At 39.7% G+C, this 24,976-nt stretch overlaps 1 protein-coding gene across 2 annotated transcripts in view; it reads right to left on the bottom strand.

Moving 5' to 3' along the window:
- The window catches only part of CREB3L1 (cAMP responsive element binding protein 3 like 1), a 118,863-nt gene that overhangs the window by 2,637 nt on the left and 91,250 nt on the right, over positions 1–24,976 (bottom strand). Inside the window, exons 4-11 of one of the 2 annotated variants that reach the window (XM_042446638.1) lie at positions 22,341–22,419; positions 18,451–18,608; positions 13,954–14,103; positions 10,848–10,906; positions 8,030–8,098; positions 5,429–5,528; positions 2,469–2,589; positions 956–1,220 (exon numbers count right to left, since the gene is read on the bottom strand). In XM_042446638.1, the coding sequence (XP_042302572.1) occupies positions 956–1,220; positions 2,469–2,589; positions 5,429–5,528; positions 8,030–8,098; positions 10,848–10,906; positions 13,954–14,103; positions 18,451–18,608; positions 22,341–22,419 (1,001 nt within the window). Of the gene's footprint in view, positions 1–955; positions 1,221–2,468; positions 2,590–5,428; positions 5,529–8,029; positions 8,099–10,847; positions 10,907–13,953; positions 14,104–18,450; positions 18,612–22,340; positions 22,420–24,976 lie in introns of both variants that reach the window. The other variant, XM_042446637.1, reaches the window with a different exon arrangement.

Here is a 24,976-nt window from a genome sequence, read left to right as displayed (position 1 = left end):
TACAACTATTAGCGTCAGGGGCACTAACTAGATTCGGGAGCAAATCAGATACTTTACACTTAGCATTACAATATGAAAACAAAACAATCAGCTAGAAAAGACCTATTGAATCAGTGGGATATATATAAATGTTGACTTACTGAACAATTGATTCAAGTGCCTAATCTAGTTTGGAATAGCAGTTAGATTTAAGATTAATCAATTTATTATGGCACAGGTTTGCATTTATGCCATATTCAATCTATTAGTGACCAAGATATCATTAGGTTGTTGTTTTTGCTACAACAGCCTAATATGGCCTCAGGAAAGTGGGGAGGACGGGGGGGACAGTGGTCACCAGCTTCCATGTCAAAAGGGCCCCCCGGTTTTTTTCCCCCCCCCCCCCAAAAAAAAACTGAATGGGAGGAGAAACAGTGTGACCAGTGGTTTACATGCCAGTAAAATGTTACAGGTTTTAAACTGAACTTCAAAGGACATATCCAAGCGGCCAAGCTCCATCCTCAAAATAGGTCCAGCACCTTGAACAGTTCATTTAAAGCTAATGCTAACATGAAGTTGAAGGCTTTCATGGCCGGCATCCATAGTTTTTTGTGGGTTTTTTGGGCTATGTGGCCATGTTCTAGAACATGGCCACACATAGCCTGAAAAACCCACAAAAAAACTAAAGCTAATACTCAGAGCAGATTCACCAACCATCAGCACTGAAGCCACTATATGCATGCCATTGGTGGGGGGAATTAGCTGAACTGCTTTTGTGTCTTTAACAGTAGCTTGAGTGAAAGAAATCAGCAGTGAAGGCTTCGAATCCAGGGAAATAAACATTCTCAGCAGCTGGTGTTAGATTAGTTAAAAACTCAGAAATGGGGGTACAGTGTTAAAAAAAACTTGATGACCCTATTGAGAATCTGTACTGAGATGGAATATTTGGTAAATATTGGGAAGTGAGCCTGCTTACCTCTTATGGATCTGGTCCTTCAGATGAGAGAGAGTGGAGCTGGTCTCGTTCTGATTTGGCCCCTCCTGGTGAGATTTATGCAGATATTTGGCTGTTTCATGGGCCACAACCAGGGGGCTGTGGCCAAGCTCTGGAGATTGGTGGTCTTCCTCCTCATTTTTTTCAGCTTCCCACTTTTCAGGATGCTCCACGGAGATAAAGGAGCTGTAGCCCTCTTCTAAGGAGCCCCTATGCTCATCATAGAACAGAAGGCTTCGGGACTGAACTGCAAAAAGGACAGGTCTATTAGGTGCTAAGAATAAGATTTTGAAATGGCAATGGGTTGTTCTAGCTGCCTGCCATTTATTTAATATTCTACTCATCAGATACATTTGTACACTTCCTTTCCTCCAATGAATTCAAGGCAGCGTTTATGGCTCTCTTTTTCTCCACTTTGTTTTTACAACAACTCTATGAGATAGTTCAACCTGAAAGAGAGTGACTAGCTCAGGGTCAACCAGGGACATTCATGGATCACTGAGGATGAGAAGCTGAATCTCCCCAAGTCCCAATCCAGCCCTCTAAACATTATACCATTTTGCCAAGTGCTAGAACACATGAACATATGCACTCACAGTATACACAAACATCCTGCCCATCTGCTATAATTATATTGCAAGGTTCTAAGTTAGCCTCCCCCACAACGCCATGCCTTTTAAGAGCTCCATAGCAAACAGCAATTCATTGAACGTAACACTTCCCTGCTGCATCTCTACCTCAGCAAAAGCTATACATATTCAATTTCTGCCTGTCATGCAATTATTAGAGCTAGGATAGGAAAAAAGTGGCAACCAAAAATATATAATACTCTGGAATTCATAGGGTAGGTTAAGAGAACAACCCTAAACAAAAGCAGTACCCTCTCCTTTGTAGACTTCCTGAAGCATCCAGATCTGTTTCTGAACAAAGTGCATTGGAAAATGTTCTTGATCTTTCCCAGGAGTATAATGCATTTTCATACGTGATGTTAGAAGTGTGTTTTGGTTTTTCTTTCCCATTGTTGTTGTTGTTGTTTTTGGCACTACTCCTCTGTCACAACACTCTGACAGTGAACTGACATTTTTGTGAAGCTCACTTTGATGATTTATCTTACAAAGTCAGACACCTCCTGCTTATTTGTTCACCTCTCCTCAGAGTGGAAGAAATGGGGATGGAGCACAGAGCTGAGAAAAGGAAGAAGGGATCTTTGGGAAGACAAATAGGCCTGGCTGGCATGAAAATAATAAACAATAGCCAACAGCTCTGGAGGGAAATGAAAGAGCAATGCACCACTGTAATGGAATGAAGAATTCTTATAAATATAATAAAATGAATGGAAGTTGGTCCAAAGCTTGGAAACATTTTTTGGACTACAACTCCCAGAACCTCTCAATCAGGATAGCCAAAAAAGTAATTTTTCCAAGCTCTGGACTTCTTGTAGCTCTAGCTCTTCCAGAGGGTAATAAGAACAACATCAGCCTCAAATTTTACTCACTTTTACTGCTTGTGTAAATGTCTGGCATTGGAGCTGTTTTTACTGTCTGTGACTTTGCAGAGAATTCTGGGAGACAAGGCACCAGGGAGCCCAGCACTAGGACAAAGCACAAAACTAGTACCTGTGAATGAGACATGGGAGAAATAGCCAATGTAGACAGTTAAGAGAAATGCTCTGTACACCTGCATTCATACAGGGCATCCAAAGAAGAAAGTGCATGGGGTGGGCATTTCAAATTATCACCATACTTTTGTGCGGTGGAGGGGGGCAGAGGCAGCATGATTCAGTTACTGAATACAGATTTACTTGAGTATTTACTGATATGTGTGTCATCATTACATGAGAATTTTGATGTTACAGTTGCAGTCAAGCCAAATTCTCTGTCATCTAGGTTTTAGTGCTAACAGTATGCATGGCATTACAATACTTCTTTATGGTGTTTTATCCTGCCAGTCTTCCAAGGAGCACATAGCAACATAACTCATTCCAGCTATTCTGTGTGGTAGGTTAGGCTAGAGATCATGGCTGGCTCAAGGTCATCCAATGAGCTTTTTGGCTTTGTGAGACTTGAACCTGGAACTCCCATGTCTTAGGACTCTTTCATACACTAGAAGTATGGTACTATGATTCCACTTTACCATTGCAACATCCTACAGAAGCCTGTGATCTGCAGTTTAGGGAGAAGCATTTAGTCTCAGCTAGAGAGTTTTTCTAGTACCTCACTAAGTTCCAAACCCCAGGATTCCATAGGATGCAGCCATTACATCCCATTTGTACTACTGTAGCAACTGCTACAATCCTATTGTGTGAAAGGGTCCCTAGTCTTGATATTCTAAACATGATATCCTCAGAAACAGTATTTAGACACCACTAAAATTTAGGAGGTTTATTTCTTATTTATATATAGTTGGTACCATTTTCCCTAGCTGGGTTCCTCTGTTTAACAGCTGTATGGCAGACAAAAGGACAAGTGATAGTGAAAACATTATTTCCTTCATTTCTGTCTGTTGCAAAAAAGTTAATGTTAAGAACATCTGCCAGAAAAGAAAAAAGGCTCCCTAGGTTCACAATTTAGTTCATTAATTAAAACCACTTCATTCACAATAACATAATAGTAAAAAGGTTCTATATAGAGTATGATGTTCAGCAGCAAAAAAACATGGCATTCTTCATCAAATAATATACTGTCACTGTGAGGGGGGAAGTTGTTGGAAAAAAGGGAATGTTTATATCTCCTTGCTGCTTAGGCAAAGCAGTGTATCAGGAGGTTTAATGAGGGCAGAAAAAGTTAATAATAGGAGTGTGAGTGGGGAGGAGATGCAGCATTGAAGAACCATTTGCATATTTCCTTCCAGCTTTTAACTATTAAAATGCCTATTGCTTTCAGAAGTGGGGTAAATAAATGCCCATCTGCCCGTCCTCTGACAAAATGCATGCCATACAAATAATTTGATGTCCACATGTTCAATAATGTGCGTCCTTCCATATACTACAATAAATGAAATGTGATAGCTCTTTTGTTGGATTTTGAAGACTTTTTTGTTGTCCCGCCCCAAAAAAGGATTGCTATTTGTTAGGAGATCAACAGTAGCATAAACTTCTGACATTTATATACCTGGAGTCAAAAGTCAAATTAACGTAAAATAAAAGACTACCTGGCCTCTTTCTAAAAAAAAAAAAAAACCCAAAAAACTACAGATAGAGGTGAAGCAGGAAAATGGTACTGCCTGTAACCAGTGTGTGTGTGTGTCAAACACTTTTTCTGTGTCGGTTCACAGTATGTCTAGCCCTGCTTAGTGGGAGGTTAGAATTATATATTAATGGATAGCAAGAACAACCCAAGTTACATTTGTGGGGATTAAAAAGCAATAAGAATACAAATCCTCTTGATAGTAGGGATGAAAAATGTTATTCTCTCTCTCTCTCTGAGTGCAGAGAAGGTGCAGAGTAGGAGGGACATTACTCTAAACAAAGCCATTCAAAGTAATTCAGCCCTGCTATTTTTGCACTGTAGCAAACAACACTACAGTTGTGGTGTGGGGGTTTCAGTGTGGGTAGGCAGGGCCAAAGCAAAATCAAACCATTTTTGTCTGTTTTGGGATCCAAAACCAGCACAGAGATTAATAATAATAATAATAATAATAATAATAATAATAATAATAATTTATATCTTGCCTCTTCCATTTTGGGGATCAAGGCAGGTAACAACAAAGTTTGTAAAATACACAACAATAAAAACAACAAACCCCACAAGAACCCGGCCCAACCCTCCCACCCAAGTATAATATTAAACAATAAAACATCTTTAAAATATACATAACGATACATCAAAATTAATAAACAATCCACAGATGAGAAAAATAATAAGAGGTTCTGGACATTATCAATCGGAGAAGGCCTGCCAGAAGAGAAAGGTTTTTGTCGCCTTTTTGAAAGCCTCAAGCGAGGATAATTGGCGAATCTCTTCCGGCAGGTCATTCCAAGTTTTTGGAGCGGTGGCAAAGAAGGACCTCTGAGAGGTCACTGCCAATCTGGTCTTTCTAGGTTGTAAGAGGTTTTTCCTGGAGGATCGGAGTGTACAGGAAGGATTGTATGGGAGGAGGCGTTCCTTCAAGTAGACTGGATCCAGACCATGTAGGGCTTTATAGATGATAGCCAACACCTTGTACTGTGCCCGGAAGCTAACAAGCTGGGGAGTCTGAGGTCTATAGAGAATATCCACTTCTGCAATGACCAAAAAGAAAAGAAAAAGAAAAGACTTGCACAGACTTAAATTTGACTTATGCCTGTCTAAGTCACAGGATGCCAGCCAGAATTTGCAGTGAGGACCACCTTTGCTGGTTATAAAAATATATATACTACAATTCTAACATGTCCTAGGAAGGTAATGAGATGTGTGTACACAAAGAAATACAGCTCAGTTCTATGAAAATAAGGAATGGATAACATGCAGACTTTACCATCAGGCAGGTCCCTGTCTGTGTGGAAGCCATTTTGTATGGCCTTGAAACCTTCCCTGTTACCAAAGTTTGTAGCTTCTGTAACTGTTGGAGGAGAGTCCTAGGAAAGAAAAAATTATTTTTTAACAACACAAGAATATTTTTTTTTAAACTAAGGAAATTACAGAATTCTGTAACCACAACAAAAATAAAATAAATAAAACCAAGGAAATTATATGAAACCAGACCCAGACCAAAAACATTACAAATTCAGAAAACAATATTATGTCCCCCAGTACAGGAATACTAAATGCAACTTAAGTTATGAAGTATAAATGTTAATTAAACATTATTTTTGAAGATGCAAGAGCTCAGTAAAATCATATATAAACAAAACATGAAAGAGGATGCTTCCCTAGCACTAGTACCAGATATGTATAGACCATTTAAATTTAATATGGAAGGTATCCTGCCATGATGACAGGATTCATGTATTGTGAGCAACAAATAAATGCAAATTATTGTAACTGTTAGTGCTAGTTTAATATTTTGAGGCTTTATTGCTGGATATTCCCATACTGAGTGCTCTCTTTAAAAATGAATGGTGACTACCATTGTAGGATGTGATATAATTGCTCCTCCTCACATTGAACCATAAATTTAAAGCAGGACTGAAATATGTAGAATTGGAAGTGGTTTTACAATGGTTGCTTTGAGGCATGCAAACAGTATTACCAGGAAGGATGGGAACGTGAAGGAGAAGTATCTAGTATCAACCAAAAATATGAAGAAATTACACATTTTGTGAAGAGGTACACACACAAATCCACATGTTGTCCAGCAGATGGCAGGCATTAACCATTCTCACAGCTACTCAGTATGTTACTGAAAAACATTCAACTGCTAGAAAAATAAAAACAGAGAATATGCTTGACACTTCCTGCATCTCTAGGGAGCATCCTCTAACCAAAAAGGTAGAAGGAGGCCCTGCTGTTAGGCAATCAGAGGCAATGAGTGTGACAAAGAACCTTTGAATGAGGGCAGAGAGGGCACCAAAGGCCCTGAAAAGCTCAAGTGCAAGGTCAAGTGTGCTGATAAGATTAAATACGAGGACAGGTTCTGGATAAAAGGGTCATTGATTATACTTTTCCCTATATGACTGAAGCCTCACACATTAAAGAAATCTCTACATCCAATTGGAAGAGCTTGAGAAGGGAGCATCTCAGGCTGTGACTGTGAAGGCACAAGAAGAGGAATTGAATAGTACTGAATGCTTCTTAGGAGGTTAATGCTTCATTCCTGTAGAAAGGAAACAGGTTCTTTGGGCTGAGGGGGCTACCAGATGGGACCATGCTGTTTTCTATCATGGTTACATGAAGTGGATATTTGTCTTCTCTCAAAGCATAAAAGGGAACAAATCCTTTGGGAAGAGAGACTGTTGCCATGGACTTTGCCATGGACTTTGCAGGTGACTGCCCAGCTTATGGCAAGAACTTCCCCTCACTTAGCTAACTCCAGAGAGGCAGCTAAAGGCACAGGAGGGTGGAGGAAGAAGAGGAACAGGCACATGCCTGTTCCTACTCTTCCCCTGCCCTCCTGCCTCTCCATGTGCCCTCAGAAATGGCTTTGATGTGTGCCATAGGCTGAATCACCACCATGGTCTTAGGTTGCTCATGCCTTTAGGAGGCACTCTTATTTCTTCAAAAAACTTGGGGAAAGGACCTGTAGAGAGTAGGATTTCACTCATTGTTCCTTTCTCCATGCAAGGATCTCATAGGGTCCAAATAACTTCAAATTCAACTGGTTATATTCAGTCTTTACATATAGTGCTTCCAGTGATGCTATCGCAGAGCAAACCCTTGGCCAGGAATAAGAGCCTTTCTCTACACAATGCAGGAAGGAGGGCAAACCCAACAGGGGTGAGTCATCCCATGTGAAATAAGAGAAGTAAAACATCACCACCTCAAGAGTTCCTTTCCCTAAAACTATTAAACCCAGAGTCTCAAATTGCTTAATATGCCAATAAACTGTTCCAAGAGTTCAGCTTCTGCCTGTGATATTTCTGGTGTCATGTATATGGTTAATCAGGATCACCATGGCTTCCTCCATTCAATGTCTCTCCTTTCTTCTCTTCTTTGCCTTCAACTCCAGACCTGACACTGATGATCAGCCTCACACTAGAAGACATTCCTAGGTAGATTTCAGCTGAGCTGGCAGACAGGTAGGGCCAAGGCCAAGGGGAATACTGAGAACAAGAAGAAACTATCAAGTAGAGATGTGGAGGCACGTTCAGTAGCAAGTTTGAATAACAGAGTTGAGAATGGAATCCACTAAAATGGGAGGGACAGAGAGAAGAAGACTGTCTGCTTCTCCCAAGCTTTGTTGAAAAGTTTCATCCTGAATGTGTCAACACAAACATTCTTCACTTACTAACAATATGCAGCTGACTTGCTGTTGATATTGAAGAACAAGGAGGGTGGGGGGAACGAAGTATTGGAAAAAAAGGCCAAAATCTGCTAAGAAGAAAGTTTATCTTCCCTTTCTCTGTTTGTTCACAGCACTCCCCTGACCTCTCTGCTTGGCAGCACCTTTCAGCCAACCCGCAAATTTAATTCTACTCACCTATTGGCATTTTCTAACGTCTCTACTTTTTTCCACAATTCATTATTCTCAGATGTGTATGATTCAACCCTGTAAAAATAAAAATGAAACCTTGTTACAAAAAATATCCTCCAAACTGAGGACACCGTTCCCCAGAATCTACTTCGTAAGGACTAGACATGAGAATTAATGGGCACATAGGAAATAGCAGCTGGGAAGAAATTCAAACAGCTTGCGGGAGGTGGGGGAGTAACTCTTTCTCCTTCTCCATCATCATTTGAAAAATGGATTATCTGATGCTTCTGTCTGAATTTCAAAGGCAACCTGTAAGTGCAGCTTTCATCAATCTGGTGCCCATCTTGGGTATTGTACTACAGTTTCTAGCCATCTATGCTGATTGAGGGTTATGGGTATCATAGTCCAGAGCATATAGAGAACACCTCAGGATAGAGAAGGCTGCTGTCTTGGTTATGTTGGCATGCACACGCAAGCTCACACACACGTGCACACACCAGTCTTTTCCCTAAAATGCATTTAATGTTATATATATATATATATATATATATATATATATATATAATCTCCCATCTTTCTCTCAATATGGGACCTAATGTTGCTCACAATGATTTAAACTAAAATACATTTAAAACAATAATTACAAAATACAAAAATACAAAAAGTTAAGCAAACAACTATATTAAAAACATCAATCTAAAACAATTTGAAAAGGCCTTAAATCGATAAAAAAATACAATACATCTCAATTAAAAGACCTTCTGTGTCACACAGTTAACATTCAGACACCTAAGTATACAGAAAGATCTTCAACTGTCAGTGGGAAGAGAGCAGATTGCTATTTAACACTACAATTTACTAAGAAACCCTGGCGCAGAAGCCTGAAATCTGAAGGGGAAAAAACTCAAATGTAACTAAATGAGGAATAGTCCTGGATTATTGTCCCATTTAAGGCCAAGACACTTCTGGTTCCCAGGACATAATACAGGCCCAAGAAATTGTGCTGTGAAAATGAAAATACTTCTTTCAGACCACTCACATTGCCTACTCATGCTGGTCTTTTGAGCTGGCCCCTTAAAGAGACAAATCTTGTTTGTCCCTTTGTCTTCATTGGCACCCATTCATGCCAATGTGTGCCTCTAGAGACACAAACAGAAGTGTGCACTTCATGCACTGCCCCCCTGATCTCCACTGATGTGTTTGAAAGGGATGGCTGAAACTACAGGTTTGGAAGGTGACAAGTACCTTTGTCTCAATAGAGGGAGTTTTACAGTACCTACCCTTGCTCCACAATCTTTTAAGGATTAAAGTACAGGAGCCCTGTCTCATATCACACTTGTCAACTCTGTTTGCTATAGACCTCTGAAATATGCTAGGCGAAACTAAGAAGATTGTCACTGGCCCCAAACCATCTAGCTTGAAGAAGTCTGACGCACCCTCTCCCAAAGTAAGATGAATGAGACAGTAGAGAACCCACAAAGAATAGCATATTTGATAGAAAACTCAATGCCACTGACATCTCACCCTTTAGCAAATTCTATTGACGGAAACAGGGTTTAAGGAATTTGTATGCTGTAACATCTCTGGCTTCTCTTCCATCTTTATTCAGCAATTTATAGTGGTTGGGAAACCACACTGTAAACTCAGGGATTTTAAAAGTGGCCTACAGAGAATAACATTTCTCCTCTCATATTCATGTTTCATTTACATAACAGGAATATGGTTTGATTTTAAGTTATATTATAAAACACATAACATTTCACAAATTTATTTATTCAATTTGCATTCCACTCTCTGGGAAACTGGTCGACTTCATGAAGCATGAGTAATGAAGAATCTTGTACAGTGTTAACAGACAGTGGCACTAACAATTATTATTATTATTATTATTATTATTATTATTATTATTAACCTTTATCCAGCCTTCCCAAACCCACTTTCTCCCTGATAAATTAGATAACAACTGCCATCACTAATAACCCACAAGGGCTGAGGTCACTGTGGATGATAGGAATTGTGTTTCAAAACATGTCCAGGGCATCAGCTTGAAGAAGCCTGACATAAGCTTTCACAGACTAGAGTCCACTTCATCAGAGCCATGAAGTGTTATTCAGAGCTGTGGGTGTGTATTATCTATTATCTGTCAATAAATATAGTTAATACATTGATTTTTTAAAAAATAATTTTTAATTTTCTGTAAGTACAAATCAAAGTCCAACTCATATACAAACTTTCATTCTTACTTCCCTTGCCTCCCCCCACTCCCACTTCTCCCTTAAACAGTCATTCTGCATTCTCTCTTGACTTCCTAATAATACAATACAGTGGTTATTTCTTTTTCTTTTTTTAAATCTTATACCAGTTTGAGCAGTTTCTTTTAGTTCATTCCCATAACCTTCAGTTTGGAAGGGTTTCACTTCTGTCCTCCTTTAACCAGCATTATCCCTCCTTTGTTTGTTCTAAATTCATTGTTATATTCCTATTGATGATTTCTGTACCTCGCATAGTTTCATTATTTCCCCCCATTTTTTCATATTGTTGACTTGTTTTCCCATTAATATACATTGTTAGCCACTGCAAGACCCATTTTGGAGAGAAAGACAGAATATAAATTTAATAAATAAATAGGATATTAGGGTAACAACTGAACCCTAAAGAAAGAGAGATTTATGTGGGATGTCACATAAAAAGAATGTGTGCTTTTCGAAAAGGTTAGCCATCTTGCAGATCCAGTAATATTCAGGATTCAGTCAAGTGCATGAGAAATCAGTGCCCTTGCTAGTTTAAAATTAAAGAGACTGCTCAGAAAGCAGAACCAACTTACTTTTTCTCCAGACACTCCACATATTCTTTCTTCTTTCTCCGACTCTCTTGAGCAGAAATCTGAAGAATGATGGTGGAAATATTAGTGAAGATCAAACTAAATCTGATGCAGAAATTTGTGACCCATATGTGTTTTCATTAATTTGAAAACAGTTGCAGCAGTTTGGATCAGAAACATTGCCCTTCAAGAAGTCAACTGTGCCCACCCCGATTAAGTTATTTGTGTTGCTGGGGGATATTGGCAGGTAGCTGTATGCTTTTCCTGGGTTCAAATATCAGTTTCAGAGGGACATGATTTAAACTGGAGGAAAAGCCATGGAAGGAAAGAGTTAAAGGCTCCTCTCATAGCCCATTAGCGCCAATCTAACATGGATTCCTTGCTGCTCTTTTAAATTAAATAAGTAGAGATCATTGGAGTTCCTGTTCTTGGATTTGTTTATATTACACCAAGTTTGTCCTTAAGACAGGCCTTTTGACACATCTACGGTGACAATATGAAAAAGAGGATAGTGTTTCTGTATCCATTAAAGTTGTGGAGAAGAAGAAATTTCTATAGGTGTTCTCTTTTTAACATGGTCACACATAGACATGAACATTCTCTCACAGTCCTTTTGTTGAGACAGAAAGTGCATGGTAGTTAAGATCTGCTTTTTGTACTTCACTTGTGCATCACCCACATGAGAAGATGCTAATAACAGCAGCAGGAATGTTTTTATACCACACTCTGCTGCTTCTATATCCAAAATGTCTTACTACAGCCTGCATGTACATACCTAAACTGTGGATCAATTAAGTTCATGTCTAAGTAAAAAAACTACTACAGTACTCTGTTATGTTCATCAGCCAGACCACTATTCGAAGGGACACATACACAAGTTTCTACACTCAAGAGACTCAGTTCAAAAAAGAAAGATCTCTGCTTGAAGCATAGAAAGTTATCTCTAGTCAGGTCAAACAAAACTAACCCAGATGGAATAGTGGTAACAGAGGATAAGTATATTTATGCCAGATGGAGATCTTGGCTGGGAAACCATTTCTGAGTCACAGTTAGTTTGAGGCCCTAGTGCATACTGTGGCTTTGTAATACAGGAACTCACATTTTTTACTGATGCACAATTAGTATTAATATTGATTTGCTAAGAGCTGGTTGCTCATTCCCTTAGCTGGGAAAAAAATCCTCCTCAATAGTTATCTGATGATACCAACCATTCTTGTTGTCTGTTATGAATAACAATTTGTAAGGGAGTAAGTGATACACTGAAACATATCTTGGTGAAGTGATTCATTTATATCTACTGTACCTTTAATGATAATGTAATTTTATCTGGTTTTGTAAATTCTGCAGTTGGACAGCCCAAATGTTGTCATAACATGAAAAAATAGAAATGATGATAAATGCCCCTGATTCATTTCAAGAACATATTACAGGAACAGATACAATAGCTGTATATTGTATATTGTTGCACTGATAGGGACTGAAGTGATTGTGAGAAAAGGATGAATGAAGTATAGTGCAAAGGATATGCATGCATGAGACCGGATGGAAAAAGAGATTTAGGTCTTCTCCAGACAGGGCAAATGTTGATGGAGGTTGAGGTATTTGTAGTGATAGTTTTTGGCAGGAAGGGGGTGTATGTTAAATAACCAGACACTATTTCTGTTGCCCCTGTTGGCTCTCTTCTATGTCCTGCTTGAGGTGCAGTAACAAAAACAAAAAGCAAAAACAAACAAACAAACAAAAAAAAACCCCACCAGAGATGCTGATTTACAGCACTGTCTGAGGTAAAACCTCCCAACAGTAGCTAGCAGTAGCAGAGTACAGAAACACCAATTCAGTTTCAGTATTGGCAATGCACTGACCACACTTGAGTAACTCACAGACACTTGATATCTTTCAAGCCTCTGGAGGTTCTTTATCTTATTGCAATATATACAGATATGTACAAACACTCCTGAGAACTTAAACTTATTCCATTTCCAATCCAACTCCAACCCACTCTCTTCATCCACCCACACATGCACTTTTTTCTTCTTCAAAAAAAATCACCTTTTGTTCCAGATCTTCCCAAAAGATCCAGAGCCCTCTGGAGTGACTCCAGGCAACAAATGTTTAGATTTTTTAAAAAATTTAATTTTTTTACAATGCATCCCATTGTCCTGCCTGCTGCCGTAAATCACTCAATCTGAGGTCAGAACAATGTGCCATATATGGTTGATGCTGGGCACTTTGTTTTCGGCCTCAGAGGGAGCAACTTGCACTGGTAGCGGTGGGTAGCAGAGCAGGACATGTTGTAACCAGCTGCCTGGCTCTGGAGTGCCCAGGTAACTGCAAGATTTTGAGGCAGCCCTTAAGGCAAGAATACCCTGAGCTGCTCCTGGAGTATTCTGGCCCATGCAAACACAGCCAAGTTCTCACAGCATCCAATGGGAGCCTTTTTTGAATTTCTTATGGGAAAGAGATAAACATATAATACTGGTAGGTTTCAAGAACTAATAGTTTTTTGGTTTCAAAATATAAGTAGAAATAAATATTATCTTGTGATTTGCTACAAGGAAGAATTATTTAATTTGTCATGTAATGCCAATGAGAAGAAATTGGGAAATAATTTTAAATTATCTTTATATGTATATATGTGCTATAAGTTTATAAAATGTTTCTATGCTTTCTTTCTTATCTGTGTATGCATTTTTTTATCAATGTAATAAAGATTATGGTGGAAACATTCAGAATAGATTCAACAGGTATGGCAATGAACAAAGACACTGAAGAGGTGTGAATGATGAGTAACCTAGTTGCCTATGATGTCATACAGCTTTTTTCATACTTCTCTTCCCACTGCCCACCGCCACTGCCTTTTACAGGGGTTTTAAAAAACTAAACCAGAGGCTGCGAGTGAACACAGAACAACTACCAAATGGCATTTCCCTGCATCAAATAAGCAACTGTTTTGTAAAGCTGTTACTTCTTTGCACCTGTGTGGAGGATCCCTGAAATACTATGTATAGGAAACAAGTGGATACCACCAAACATAGGGCTGGCAGGAGCTGCACAACACTTGGAGACTATGATCTTGGGGAAGGCTGTTTTGTACACTGGGATTACATACCTTGTTCTTGATCTTCCGCCGAACTCTTTTCAGTGCTTTCTCCTCTGCTTTACTGAGAGGAAGCTTGGTTGGGATGGGATAGCCCTCAGCAACTAGAGTACGTTTCTCCTCCTCAGTTAGCAGCAGAGGTCCTGAAGTCCCTTGTAACTTCTGGAAGTGAGAAGAAAGCAAAACCACCTTTTCAGAATATAGATCAACAAATACTTCACTATTGGGGGGGGGGGAATGAAAACCCTTACCAAAATTTTAACCAAAACACTGGGGGAAAGGGAGTGAGTAAACAGGAGAAATGGAAGGCAATTTCAAGTGACAAATTAGGCCAGTGCCTTCACTCTGAGATTAACTGCACCTTCAAACCACAGTTATCTCAGCATTACAGTACAACTTGAAATCTCAAAGTGTTATATGCTTGGGGGAAGAAAAGTACTTCTCAGCTACAGGCCTGCTGGAGCATTGTGAACTAGAGGACAGAGCATTTTTGTTTGTCTCCTGGGATTTTGTAGCTTTCCATTCGCACAGATAAGACTCCTGTGACACCTTAAAGCTTTAACAGGTTTACTGCAGCAGAAGTTTTAATGTATCAGAGGTCTGCTTCATCAGACCTCAGTTAGAGGAAAGAGGAAGAGAGAAATGTAAACAATGAATGCAGAAGATACTATCTGGGATACTTCTAGCTGAATTAACTATTCAGAATTGCAGTAATTGGCCAAAATGTAATCTTCCCAAGTTGCTATGCTACAAAAACAGCTGAAGTGAGAGAGAAGCCATAGTTCTCAAGAGCTAAAACTTGATTTTAGGGATAACATGTAGTTGCTGAACTAGAATTTAGGACTTTTAAGATGCCACATGACACTGATAATGCAGCTACCTCTAGTTACTATATTAAGCATGCTCTCTGCTAAAAAAAAAAAAAAAAACAGATTACATGCCCACAGTCTAGGCAAGGGAACAATGACTGTGGAGCTGAAATGAAAGAAGAAATCCAAAATGGAATTGCTGAGTCTGCAACTCCCTCTTGGGGACTCTTTCACCCCATGCACATATTCACATTTTACTAAGTTTAAACAGATAGCTAGAGAAAATGTTTACTTATTATTATTTATTGGATGTGTGTGTACATATTTTAACCCTGATATATGTGTGTATGTATATGTGTCTGGGTGAAAAAGTGTGTATTCTTTTTTCAATCACCCAAAGCAGCTAGTATCAATCTCTAAAAATATTTCCTGTCTTTTTATGAATTTTAAATTATTCTAATACTATGGATTAATTGCATTTTAAGAGAGAGAGAGGGAGAGGGATCATATGTATAACCACAGAGAGAGAGACAGGTAAATCTTTTTAATGTGATTTAATTGGAATTGGTTTTAATATTTTGTAAGCCATTTTTAGTTCCAGTATTGAGGAAAAGGTGGGATGTAAATAAATAAAACAAGAGCAGCTGAAGCACCAAGAACAATGGTTAGCAACCTAAGATAAATGCATGGAAGGAACTTAGTAGAAGAAAAGTTTCTCATCTTAAACAGGGCACAGGTGGCTGGAACTGCCAAAAAGGAGATAACTGACCCATATTAGATGCATCACCTGCCTTCTCTTGGGTGACTTCAACCCCTCTTGCAAGAGCACCTTGTGCTACATTTCACATTGTTCAGGCAGCCCAGCCCCCCAAAAAAAACCTTTGGCAGGGGCATAAGTAGCTACAGTGGGAACAGGAAATATTCCTTCCAGTTCTTCATCTTAGTGTCCAAGCCAATTGATTTTTTAAAAAGATAAGTTAAAAGGATAGAAAGTATTAAAGCAAATTGGTAATAAAAATGAGGAAAACTAGGTATCAAGAAGTACAGTTGTCAAAAAAAAGACCTGCTGGAATAAGGCTTTTATAAGGCATCAAAATGTCACCCCCCCAAAAAAAAAATGCCACCAAAGGGGAAAAGATGGAACCCATGGGGCAGGGAGTTCCAAAGTTTAGGCACCACAATCAGAGGGAGCCCTATTATTATAAATGCTCATTAGCAATTACTCCAAAAGTGGCATTCTGTACAGAAAGATTTCCCTCGGGTAATTTAAGTTGATGTTTATGTACGTGAAATATCATGGAGGCAAGGATGTCCCATTATCTGGTGTCTGAGCTATAAGATTCTTTAAAGTTAATAACCAGTAGTCTAACTGAGCTATGAACCAGAAACTGTTCAAGCCAGTATAACAGTGGAGTCACACAATTCATAATTCAGCCTCCAGTCAGAACATTAGCCTTTACATTTCATACTTGCTGAGTTTTGAGAATGTTTTTTCATAGGCTGGAAAGTATCTTGCAGCAATTCAGTCTCAACATAGCTCGTCTGAAGGTAACTCTGTCCTGGTCCACTCTCTCTTCAGAAACAGGTATGGTTGTTATTTGTCATTGTTAACTCAACTCATGGCAATACAGCAAATGAGATACCTCCAAGAGCCCCTGTCCTCTACTTTCTTATCTCTTGACTATACTAGCCAAATAAGGCCAAAAATGATAAGAATGTTAACTTTTAAGAACTGGTGCCTTGTTTTTTCTCATCTCCCTCTTCATCTCTTTCTTTGTATCTGTCACATCTGTAAGCATGAGGGTAGGGACTTTCTACTGGTACTTTAAAGCTACTCTGAGAGCCTTTCTTGGCTAAAGATTGGTGTTAAAATGCTCTAAACATTGAGCAAATAAAAGCACTGATGAGTACAGATGCTACCTGGGAATTCAGGGGCAAATCCAAGTCCACTCTCCCTAACTGCAATTCAACTATTTCAAGAAGCAGGCAACCCCGCCCAGAACAGTCTGAATTACTATTGCAGCATCAGTAGCCTATTGACTACTTCTAAAAAACCTTCAAGTTTTTAGCCCATTTCCTGTCCGTTACTGATTGCATTCTGAATCTACACAGCCTTTTTGGATTGAGATGAAAGGCAGACACAGAGCAGAGTGTCAGGAACATACTGAGATTGGCATCTAGTGGCTTCTGTCTGTGTCTGTGGGTTAATTAATTTGCTTCAGATTTAAAAGGAACTGAATAAGGCAGGGGTAGGCAAACTGCGGCCCGCGGGCCGGATGCAGCCCAGCAAGGCCTTGGGACCGGCCCCAGCCCGATCCTGCCGCTGATTGCCGCTGGAGCCTTTGGCCTCTCGCGTGAGGGTGTGGGGCCTTTGGCCTATCAGGAGGAGGCAGGCAAGGGGGGCAAGTGACGGGCAAGGGGGGCAATTGTCTATAGAAGCCTCAGAAACATGCATTTATATTTAAAAAAATTAAAAATCAGCAAATTTTTCGTGTGTCCTCCATTTTTTAAAAAAGTGTCCTCCATTTGAAAATTTGTGCTACATTTGTCCCGGTTTATTTATTTATTTATTTTAGAAAAATTATTTAATTATTTATTTGTTGGCTTCGGCCCCCCAGTTGTCTGAGGGACAGCAACCCAGCCCCCGGCTCAAAAAGGTTGCCTACCCCTGGAATAAGGTATGGGACCTTATCCTCTCTCCCACCAGCCTTCTATCTTTCCCACCATTTTCAGAAGTACATTTAGTAGGAATATAGGATGCTGTATTGTTTATATTTGCTGTTTTTGTTTTAGTCATGTCTGAATGGTTTTGAATTCTACTGTTAGTTTACTTCTATTTTTAACTTTTGTAAAACACCTTAAGTCCCAGACTGGGGGAAAAGTGGGATATTACCAAAACAATATCCCCCAAAATAGGTTCTGTACCTTGGACAGCTAATTTAAAATTCAGACTAAAACCTGGAATGGATTCACTGCCCCATTGACATGGAAGCCACCAATCTCCACTGTACATTGGTGACATCAAGCACCCAGTCAAACTTTGCTTTTAAACCATAAAAGAAACAAGGTTGTTAGAACTTTGTACATCTCAGAATGGCACCCTGCATATCAGGCCTCCCTAACCTGGTGCTTTCCAGATGTGTTAGATTGCAGCTTTGCATCATCTCTTGTCAGGCCACTGACAAGGATGGGGGATTTCAATTTAATTCAGGATTGAGAAGGCTGATGTATACAAACCTGCTGCCAATTATTTAAGTACAGTACAATCTCCATATCTGCAGGGAATACATGGATTTAGCATGGAAAAATAAAACTGCAGATCCTATTGAAATGAACGACTTCCAGAGGAAGTCTTCCAGTGTGACACTATGGTCAGCTTTTGCTAGAGGCATACCATGGGAGCATGATGGAGAACCTAGAAAATGCCTAGAGAGAACATTTTTTGTCCATGGGTAAATGAAACCATGAGTACTGGTTCCGTGTATACAGGGTTCATACTATATCATCCTTTTTTGAAGTGCTGCAAGCCATGGGTTATATTGGTACAGGGAGTTCCAAACTGTAAACAATACAAACCAGTTTAATCTTTTCACTGTATTCAGGATGTGCCTACAAAGAGCCACATGGAACCTCCATGCTATGGGCAAGGAAGTGCTTTCTTTTTTTCTTCTTCTTACATTACTGTCTCCTGTTTGCTTACATGTGGTGCTGTGAGGAGAGGAGAAGAAGAGATTGCTGTGGAAGAGCGAGCAGTAGGGCGGGTTGGGCTGGAGGGCGGCAAGGACCTTGGGCTCTGAGATCCATCACTGTCACTGCCATGGCTGCTGGGAGGAGTAGGAGGCATCTGCACCAGATCATCTACTGTGGGAGATACAGGGAAGAGATTAATAGTAGCAACATTCATGCTCACAAAGAAAGTCTACTGAATGAGAAAATAGTGTGTGGGAGATGGGGTGAAAATACCCAGATGAAATTTAAACATGGAAGATGGGAGATGGGTTGGTAATCAACTCAGTCACATAGCAGCAACATACTTTACATCAGACATTGGGAACAGACTGCTTCCAGGTTGCATATGCTCCCCATTCATGTTTAATCACATTCCTTCAAGCTTCCAGGAAGCAGAAATCTCATTTAAAGTGAAGTGTGCAACCTTGTTTTGTGAAAAGTATGTGGTTTGGTATTTTGTGTTTGTTTTTAAATGTAAGGGAATTTCCAATATTTTGGTTTTAAAAGGGTAGTGGTGGGGACTCTTCCCAAAATGTGGGCAGGTCCCAAGTCCACCAAAATTGTCCTCCTCTGCTTTATATTTGCAAAAATCAGGAAGGGTTACATGAGGATACCCGCACTGAAAATTACATTTTGCCTTCTAGACCCCAAAAGCAATCAGTTTGAATTAGTAGTGCTCTTTCGAAAAATGGAAATGGGTTGAGCTAACATTCCATAGCTGAGTGGCACACACATACAGAATGGCAGAGTACATCCTTTGTGATCGCTATGTCTCAGGTTCAGTTTTGGTATTACCAGTTTAATTTAAAAAACAAAACAAAAAAAACTAGACCTTGGAGAACTGCTGCCAGTAAAAGCAGATGTTCCACATAGATGGGCTAAGCTAATGATATGAATCAGTATAAGGCAGTTCCTTGAAGTGGAGTAACTTAGGCATTTTGTTTGGTGTAAATAAAATGATGGGCACAATTGGAACTGGGAAACAATTGTTCCAGATATGCTGGCACCATAAAGAAGAGAACCTGTTGTGTTCTGACTCAGAACTTTCTCAGAACTTCTGAGAAAACATGCTGTTTGGTTCATTTGCCTGATTCATCTGGAGCTATTGACGACAAGCTATTAAACACAGTTGTCCTCCAGTGCCTATCAGGACATTTGAAGTCCACTATTCATGCTAATTCTTGTTTCCATGCATTTCAGACACATTTCTATGAATTTCAGACTCAGTTTTTGGTATAGTGGCCTGTAATGGATTCTGACCACTATGTTCTTTTTACAATTACAATTTTTTTAACAAACACCTTTTAAAAATAAAGCCTTTATTTTCTCAAATGCCTCTGAAGGCATCCTGATTCTTGATATATAATCCTTTCCCTCTATTCTTTTTGAACAAGCTACATAAAAGTAAATGCTCCATTCCAGAGCTCTTTTGCACTACACAGTTAGAACACTGTGATTCCACTTTAACTGCCATGGCAACTTCTTCTGGAATCCTAGTATTTTAAGTTTAGGGAAGGACATTTAGAAATTTCATCCAAAGGCTCCTCTACATTATCTCCAAAATATAAATGCCATTTTTGTGACATGGGGAGGGTAGGAAAGAGGAGGAACCTTCCCAGCCATCGAGGGCCTTCAGCTGCCTCCAGAGAGGCAGCTGAAGGCCTGGGAGAGTGTGGGGGGAGGAGGAGGAACAGGTATGCACCTATTCCTCTTCTTCCCCCCTTGCCCCTGCACCCCCAGCTGGCTCCGGAGAAGCAGCTGAAGGCCCAGGAAGGCATGGGGAAGTCCCGCCATGGAAGACCCATCCCATCCCCACCGGGAGTCCTGCTCCTGACACAGGGTAACTAACACCCAGTGCCAGAAGGCCTTTTAGTTTGGGCACTCAGTCCTTAAAACGTTCACCATCACTGGCCATGCCAGTTAAACTGAAATTATAGTTGTATAATTGTGTATTGTGAAAGGTCTCTAGTCATGACAGTTATTCTTCCAGTCCTTTTGGAATCTCCTTTCTTATAGCATCTGCCAGAACCTAGATTTACTTAAGTGTCAGCTCTTCAGTTTAATTTCCCCATTTTCTGAACTGTTGATGGAACATGATAGGCTTGCTAATGGCTACATTACAATGAAAGCCTGTTTTGTTGAGATAAATAAAGAGATGAGCATTTAAGACGGCCTAATATTTTACATAAAATATTGTTTGTCCACTTCCAAATGAGTAGCCTGTACCTAAGGGAGATGTAACATTTTTAAAGTAAATAAATAAATGTGCTCACTTGTACCTGACAAAACCCACTGTTGTGTGCTATTACTGCTAAGCTATGTTTTTGATGTCATTATTCTTCTGGCGCATATCTGAAATCCTTTACATAAAATATTATATATTATATATAAATTTTATATTATATATAAAAATGGCACCATATACTAATATCCTTCCAATGAACTGCTTCAAAACAACTACCCCCCCCCCAAAAAAAATCCCAAAATAAAAAATAAATGGTGCTGGCAATGACCAGACTTTTACAGATGTCACCAAGAGCTCTTCCATCTTCAGGATTGAACCACACTGCTATGGAGCTTTCCAGGGTATCATAAAAAGGATGGGTATGGTGCAAGGACCTTTTGGGAGCAGGGATCTCAAAATCTAATAACCTCCTGCCAAATTTGTCTACTTAAATATGCCTTCCAGCTTGTAGATAGGCAAATGCATACATGCACACACAAAATCCAAGGTGAGTGCAAGAGCCAGCTCTGTGTGAAGTGGGCAGATCGACCTCAGCCTCCTCCTCTAACTTGCCTCTTAAAATTGATATTGTAGCTGTATTAGCAGTATTAGCAAGTGGGTTCCATCTTCTTGGAGCCATTTTGATTCTCCATGCCACACTAGTGGCTCTTTCTGAGAGTGGGGGACCTTGGAGACTGTCTGCACTCCCTTTTCCCAATGCAGCAGTACTAGTGTTGACATTAACTTTAAGGTAATTTCAAAATTCACATTAACTGTAAATAGTATTTGCTATTATTATTGCCAGACGACAGTTGGTTTTAACATTTTCCAGATTAAGTTTCTACCAGCCAGTAAGAATAGGAACTCTGAGCCCTGTGCCTTCTCAGCAATAAGTCCAATTTTATTCATGGTGGTTACCACAACATAAATACAGTATGCCTGTGAGTGTGGTTCTGTATTTGAGTTCATAAGTTGGGTAATATCTTGGGAATAACCCTCTGCAATTTAGTATTTCTCTGAGATCCCTCTTCACTATCATGACTTAACATAAGGAAGAAACATATCACTGCTCCTTACACATCCAAAAACCCCTATGATGTACAACATTTTCATAAAGTTTGCCTCCCAAGATGCAGTGCAGCAGAGTGTGTGAAATCTTCCCCCTTTCAAGACTCGCCTTGCTCAAATATTCTCCTTCTCAACTTTGTGAAATTTGGCAGGCTTTATTTCCAGTTTTCAGAAGAAACAATCATGTCTGAATTTCATTTGTTTTTAAAATGAAATATTTTGGTGCCCTGTTATAAACAGCACTCAGCCTTGAAAATACCAACACAACTACTTAATTTTTAAATTTAGATACGTTGAGGCAAACAAGTAACAGATATGTATGTAAACGCTATGTATAAAAGCACTTAGCTTGGTCTGCATGTTAACTTTCTTCATGTGCATGCATGCACATATTGCATATGAGTGATTTAACCCTATATAGCCTCTTCTTTACAATGTCCTTCATACATCAGTAACCAGTAGGTATGAAGCTACTGGTTTGGATGCTTGTTCAAATAGAATTCTTCTACAATGGATTAACAATGACAGATGTGATACAGAGGGGAAGCTAGTTGAATCTATTTTCTTACCTGTTGGCACATTTAGAAACTGGGTGACCTCTCTTGGTTCGGCTTTGATTACAGGTTGGGGTGTCATCTCTACGGGAGCCTGTGAATGAATACAGATACAGAATACTGTAGTTTGATTTTTCAAATGCAATTCTTGTATGACTTTGGACTCTCCTCCCCTGTTATTTGGACCATGCAGAGTAGGCTTACATCCTTCACAAGCTACTAAAGCACAGTGCTGCATTTGCTTCTTGTTATGTTTGGGTCACAGTATATATACATACAGGTTCATACAAAGATAGTATGGTTCTTGTTTTATTCTGTCACATTTCCAGGCCCCACATAGATCTACACTTCTTTTTTACTAGTGAAATTATGTGCCATCAATAGACACAAATAACAGTGGGTTTATTTTTCTTTCCCATGCATGTCATCATTTTTTTAAAAAAAGTTCAGTGTTGAGCCTCTAGCCCCATACATGGCTAGAAGCATCAGAAAAATTAATCTAAAAAGAGAGTAAAGGGAAAGCTAGCAGTATTTTAGGGTATTGCTAAAAAAAATAATACTCCTGTACTACTTGATATTACATGCCAATTTACACAAATAAAAAGAGGAAACTACCCAATAAGGCCTGGGAAGGAGCTATTCCATGACTAGTACTTGGGGGAAGAGGAGGAAATTCCTCACCTCCAGCCAGAAATATTGATGCACTTCTGACCAGCATCACACCAACAGCCACATGCCTGGTAGCCTCACCCAATGCCAAATGTTGGAGGGAGAGGATTTTTGTTTAAAGCTGGTTGGAAGCATTCAGGATGCTTATGACCAGCATTATGGAACAGATAGAAGAGGAATGATGGAAGACTGAAGGTTGGAGGCATGGTGTTGGTGGTACAGGACCAAGGGAAGGTGGGTATGGCTAAGGAGGATTGACTCATGATAGATGAGAAGAGACCATGGATCTGGAATCTGGCCCATCCCTGCACCACGTTCACCATACCTTCACTAGATGATGGAATAGGTAGTACTTGGATATAATGTGGACTACAGCACTCCATCACAACCTAAAATTGATGTTGAGGTAGACAGCTTTTGGCCTTCCAGATGTGTTAGCTTTAAACTCTCAGAGGCCTAATGGGCAGGGGATTGTGGGAGTTGAAGTCCAAAATATCTGAAGATCCATTTGGATCCTCTACTCCTGCTCTGTACAGACTGATCTCTTTTAGTAGTCCAGTGGGCCTAATAGCTTCCAAGAGGAATAGATAGGAAAGCCAACCCAACACACCCAAAGAGAGACAAAGGCTGGACACATTTGTGGGATGTATCTCCATCTCATGCTAATCTCAAATCTTTTAATTATGCTCTGGATTTATCATGGCTGAAGAAGCTCCTGTCAAATGACACCAGCAGAAAGGCTTTGCATTTTGGAGAAACAAGGTGTGTAGGAAGAAGGATCAGCTAAATGGGGAAAAAATAATTTTCTGAAGCAGAATAACTAGTGAAATTATACGATGTTTAGTAGGTAGTATGCAGTTTGTGCATCCTTTTGGAATGGGGGTAAACCTGTAATTATTAAGTTCACTCCCCTGTAGAATGGAAGTTTACAATTCATAATCCAAAGGGCACTTACTCTCCCCAGTGTGACTGATTTAATGAGGGACAGCACTAAACTTAAAAACAAAAGGGTCAGTGAAGCTCATGGGAGGCGTTCCAACATGTTTAGGAGTTGTGATGTACAAATTTGATTTTGAACAATACTTTGCCATTTACTTTGACCATACTAATTCTGTTTATTATTTGAATTAGCATCAATCAGTAAGATGATCCAGGTGGCATGCAAATTTTAAGCACAGGTTTCCAGAATTGATGTTTTGGACTCAGTTCTCAACCAGAGACATTCTTTAAATGTTTGTTAGGGGTTTTTTTTCCCTTGAAGATGTCTCAGATAAGGCTGATTTGGTTTTACCTTTCATCTTCCACTTGGAATGGCTTTTTCACTTAGTGCCAAGACTTACCCCCACCCCAGGCCCCACCCTGGCCTGAATCTGGCTTTTACGAATTTTAATTTAAATAAACTGCTATCCTCCATTTTTTAGTCTTGCCTCTGGCCTCACTAGACTTCCTAGATCTCAGAGTCTGGACCTACTTCTCTAGTCCTCGGGACAAAGGGGACAAATCGCAGGCCAAGAGGATAAATCTGAAGTGTGTGTTTTGTGAGTATGTGTGTGTTTGTGTTGCTCATTTGTTAGACTTGGTCTATTATCCAATTCCTACTCATCTTCTAATTTCCATAGCTCCCTCTTTTCTGCCCTCGCTTCTCCATATCTTCAATCTCTATCTCTCTACAGGCTCCTTCCCGTCGGACTTCAAACATGCTCTCATTTCCCCAGTTCTGAAAAATCCCGATTTCTCTTCTTCCCTTTCTTTCTAAAGTTTTGGAACAGGTTGTTTATTCTTGCTGTCTTGAGTTTCTTGAAGCCAACTCCATCCTTGATCCCTTTCAGTCTGGTTTCCGCCCAAGGCATTCTACAGAGACAGCTCTCACTAAGATCTTGAATGACCTTTTACAGGCCAAGGCTAATGGCCTTTACTCTGTTCTCATCCTTCTTGATTTGTCTGCAGCCTTTGACACCGTTGATCACTGTCTCCTAGTTGAC

Source organism: Sceloporus undulatus, chromosome 1 (genome assembly GCF_019175285.1).
Source record: "Sceloporus undulatus isolate JIND9_A2432 ecotype Alabama chromosome 1, SceUnd_v1.1, whole genome shotgun sequence".
Lineage (NCBI taxonomy): Eukaryota > Metazoa > Chordata > Lepidosauria > Squamata > Phrynosomatidae > Sceloporus > Sceloporus undulatus.
Note: the sequence above shows the minus strand (reverse complement) of the source record. Positions and strands in the feature narration are given on the sequence as shown.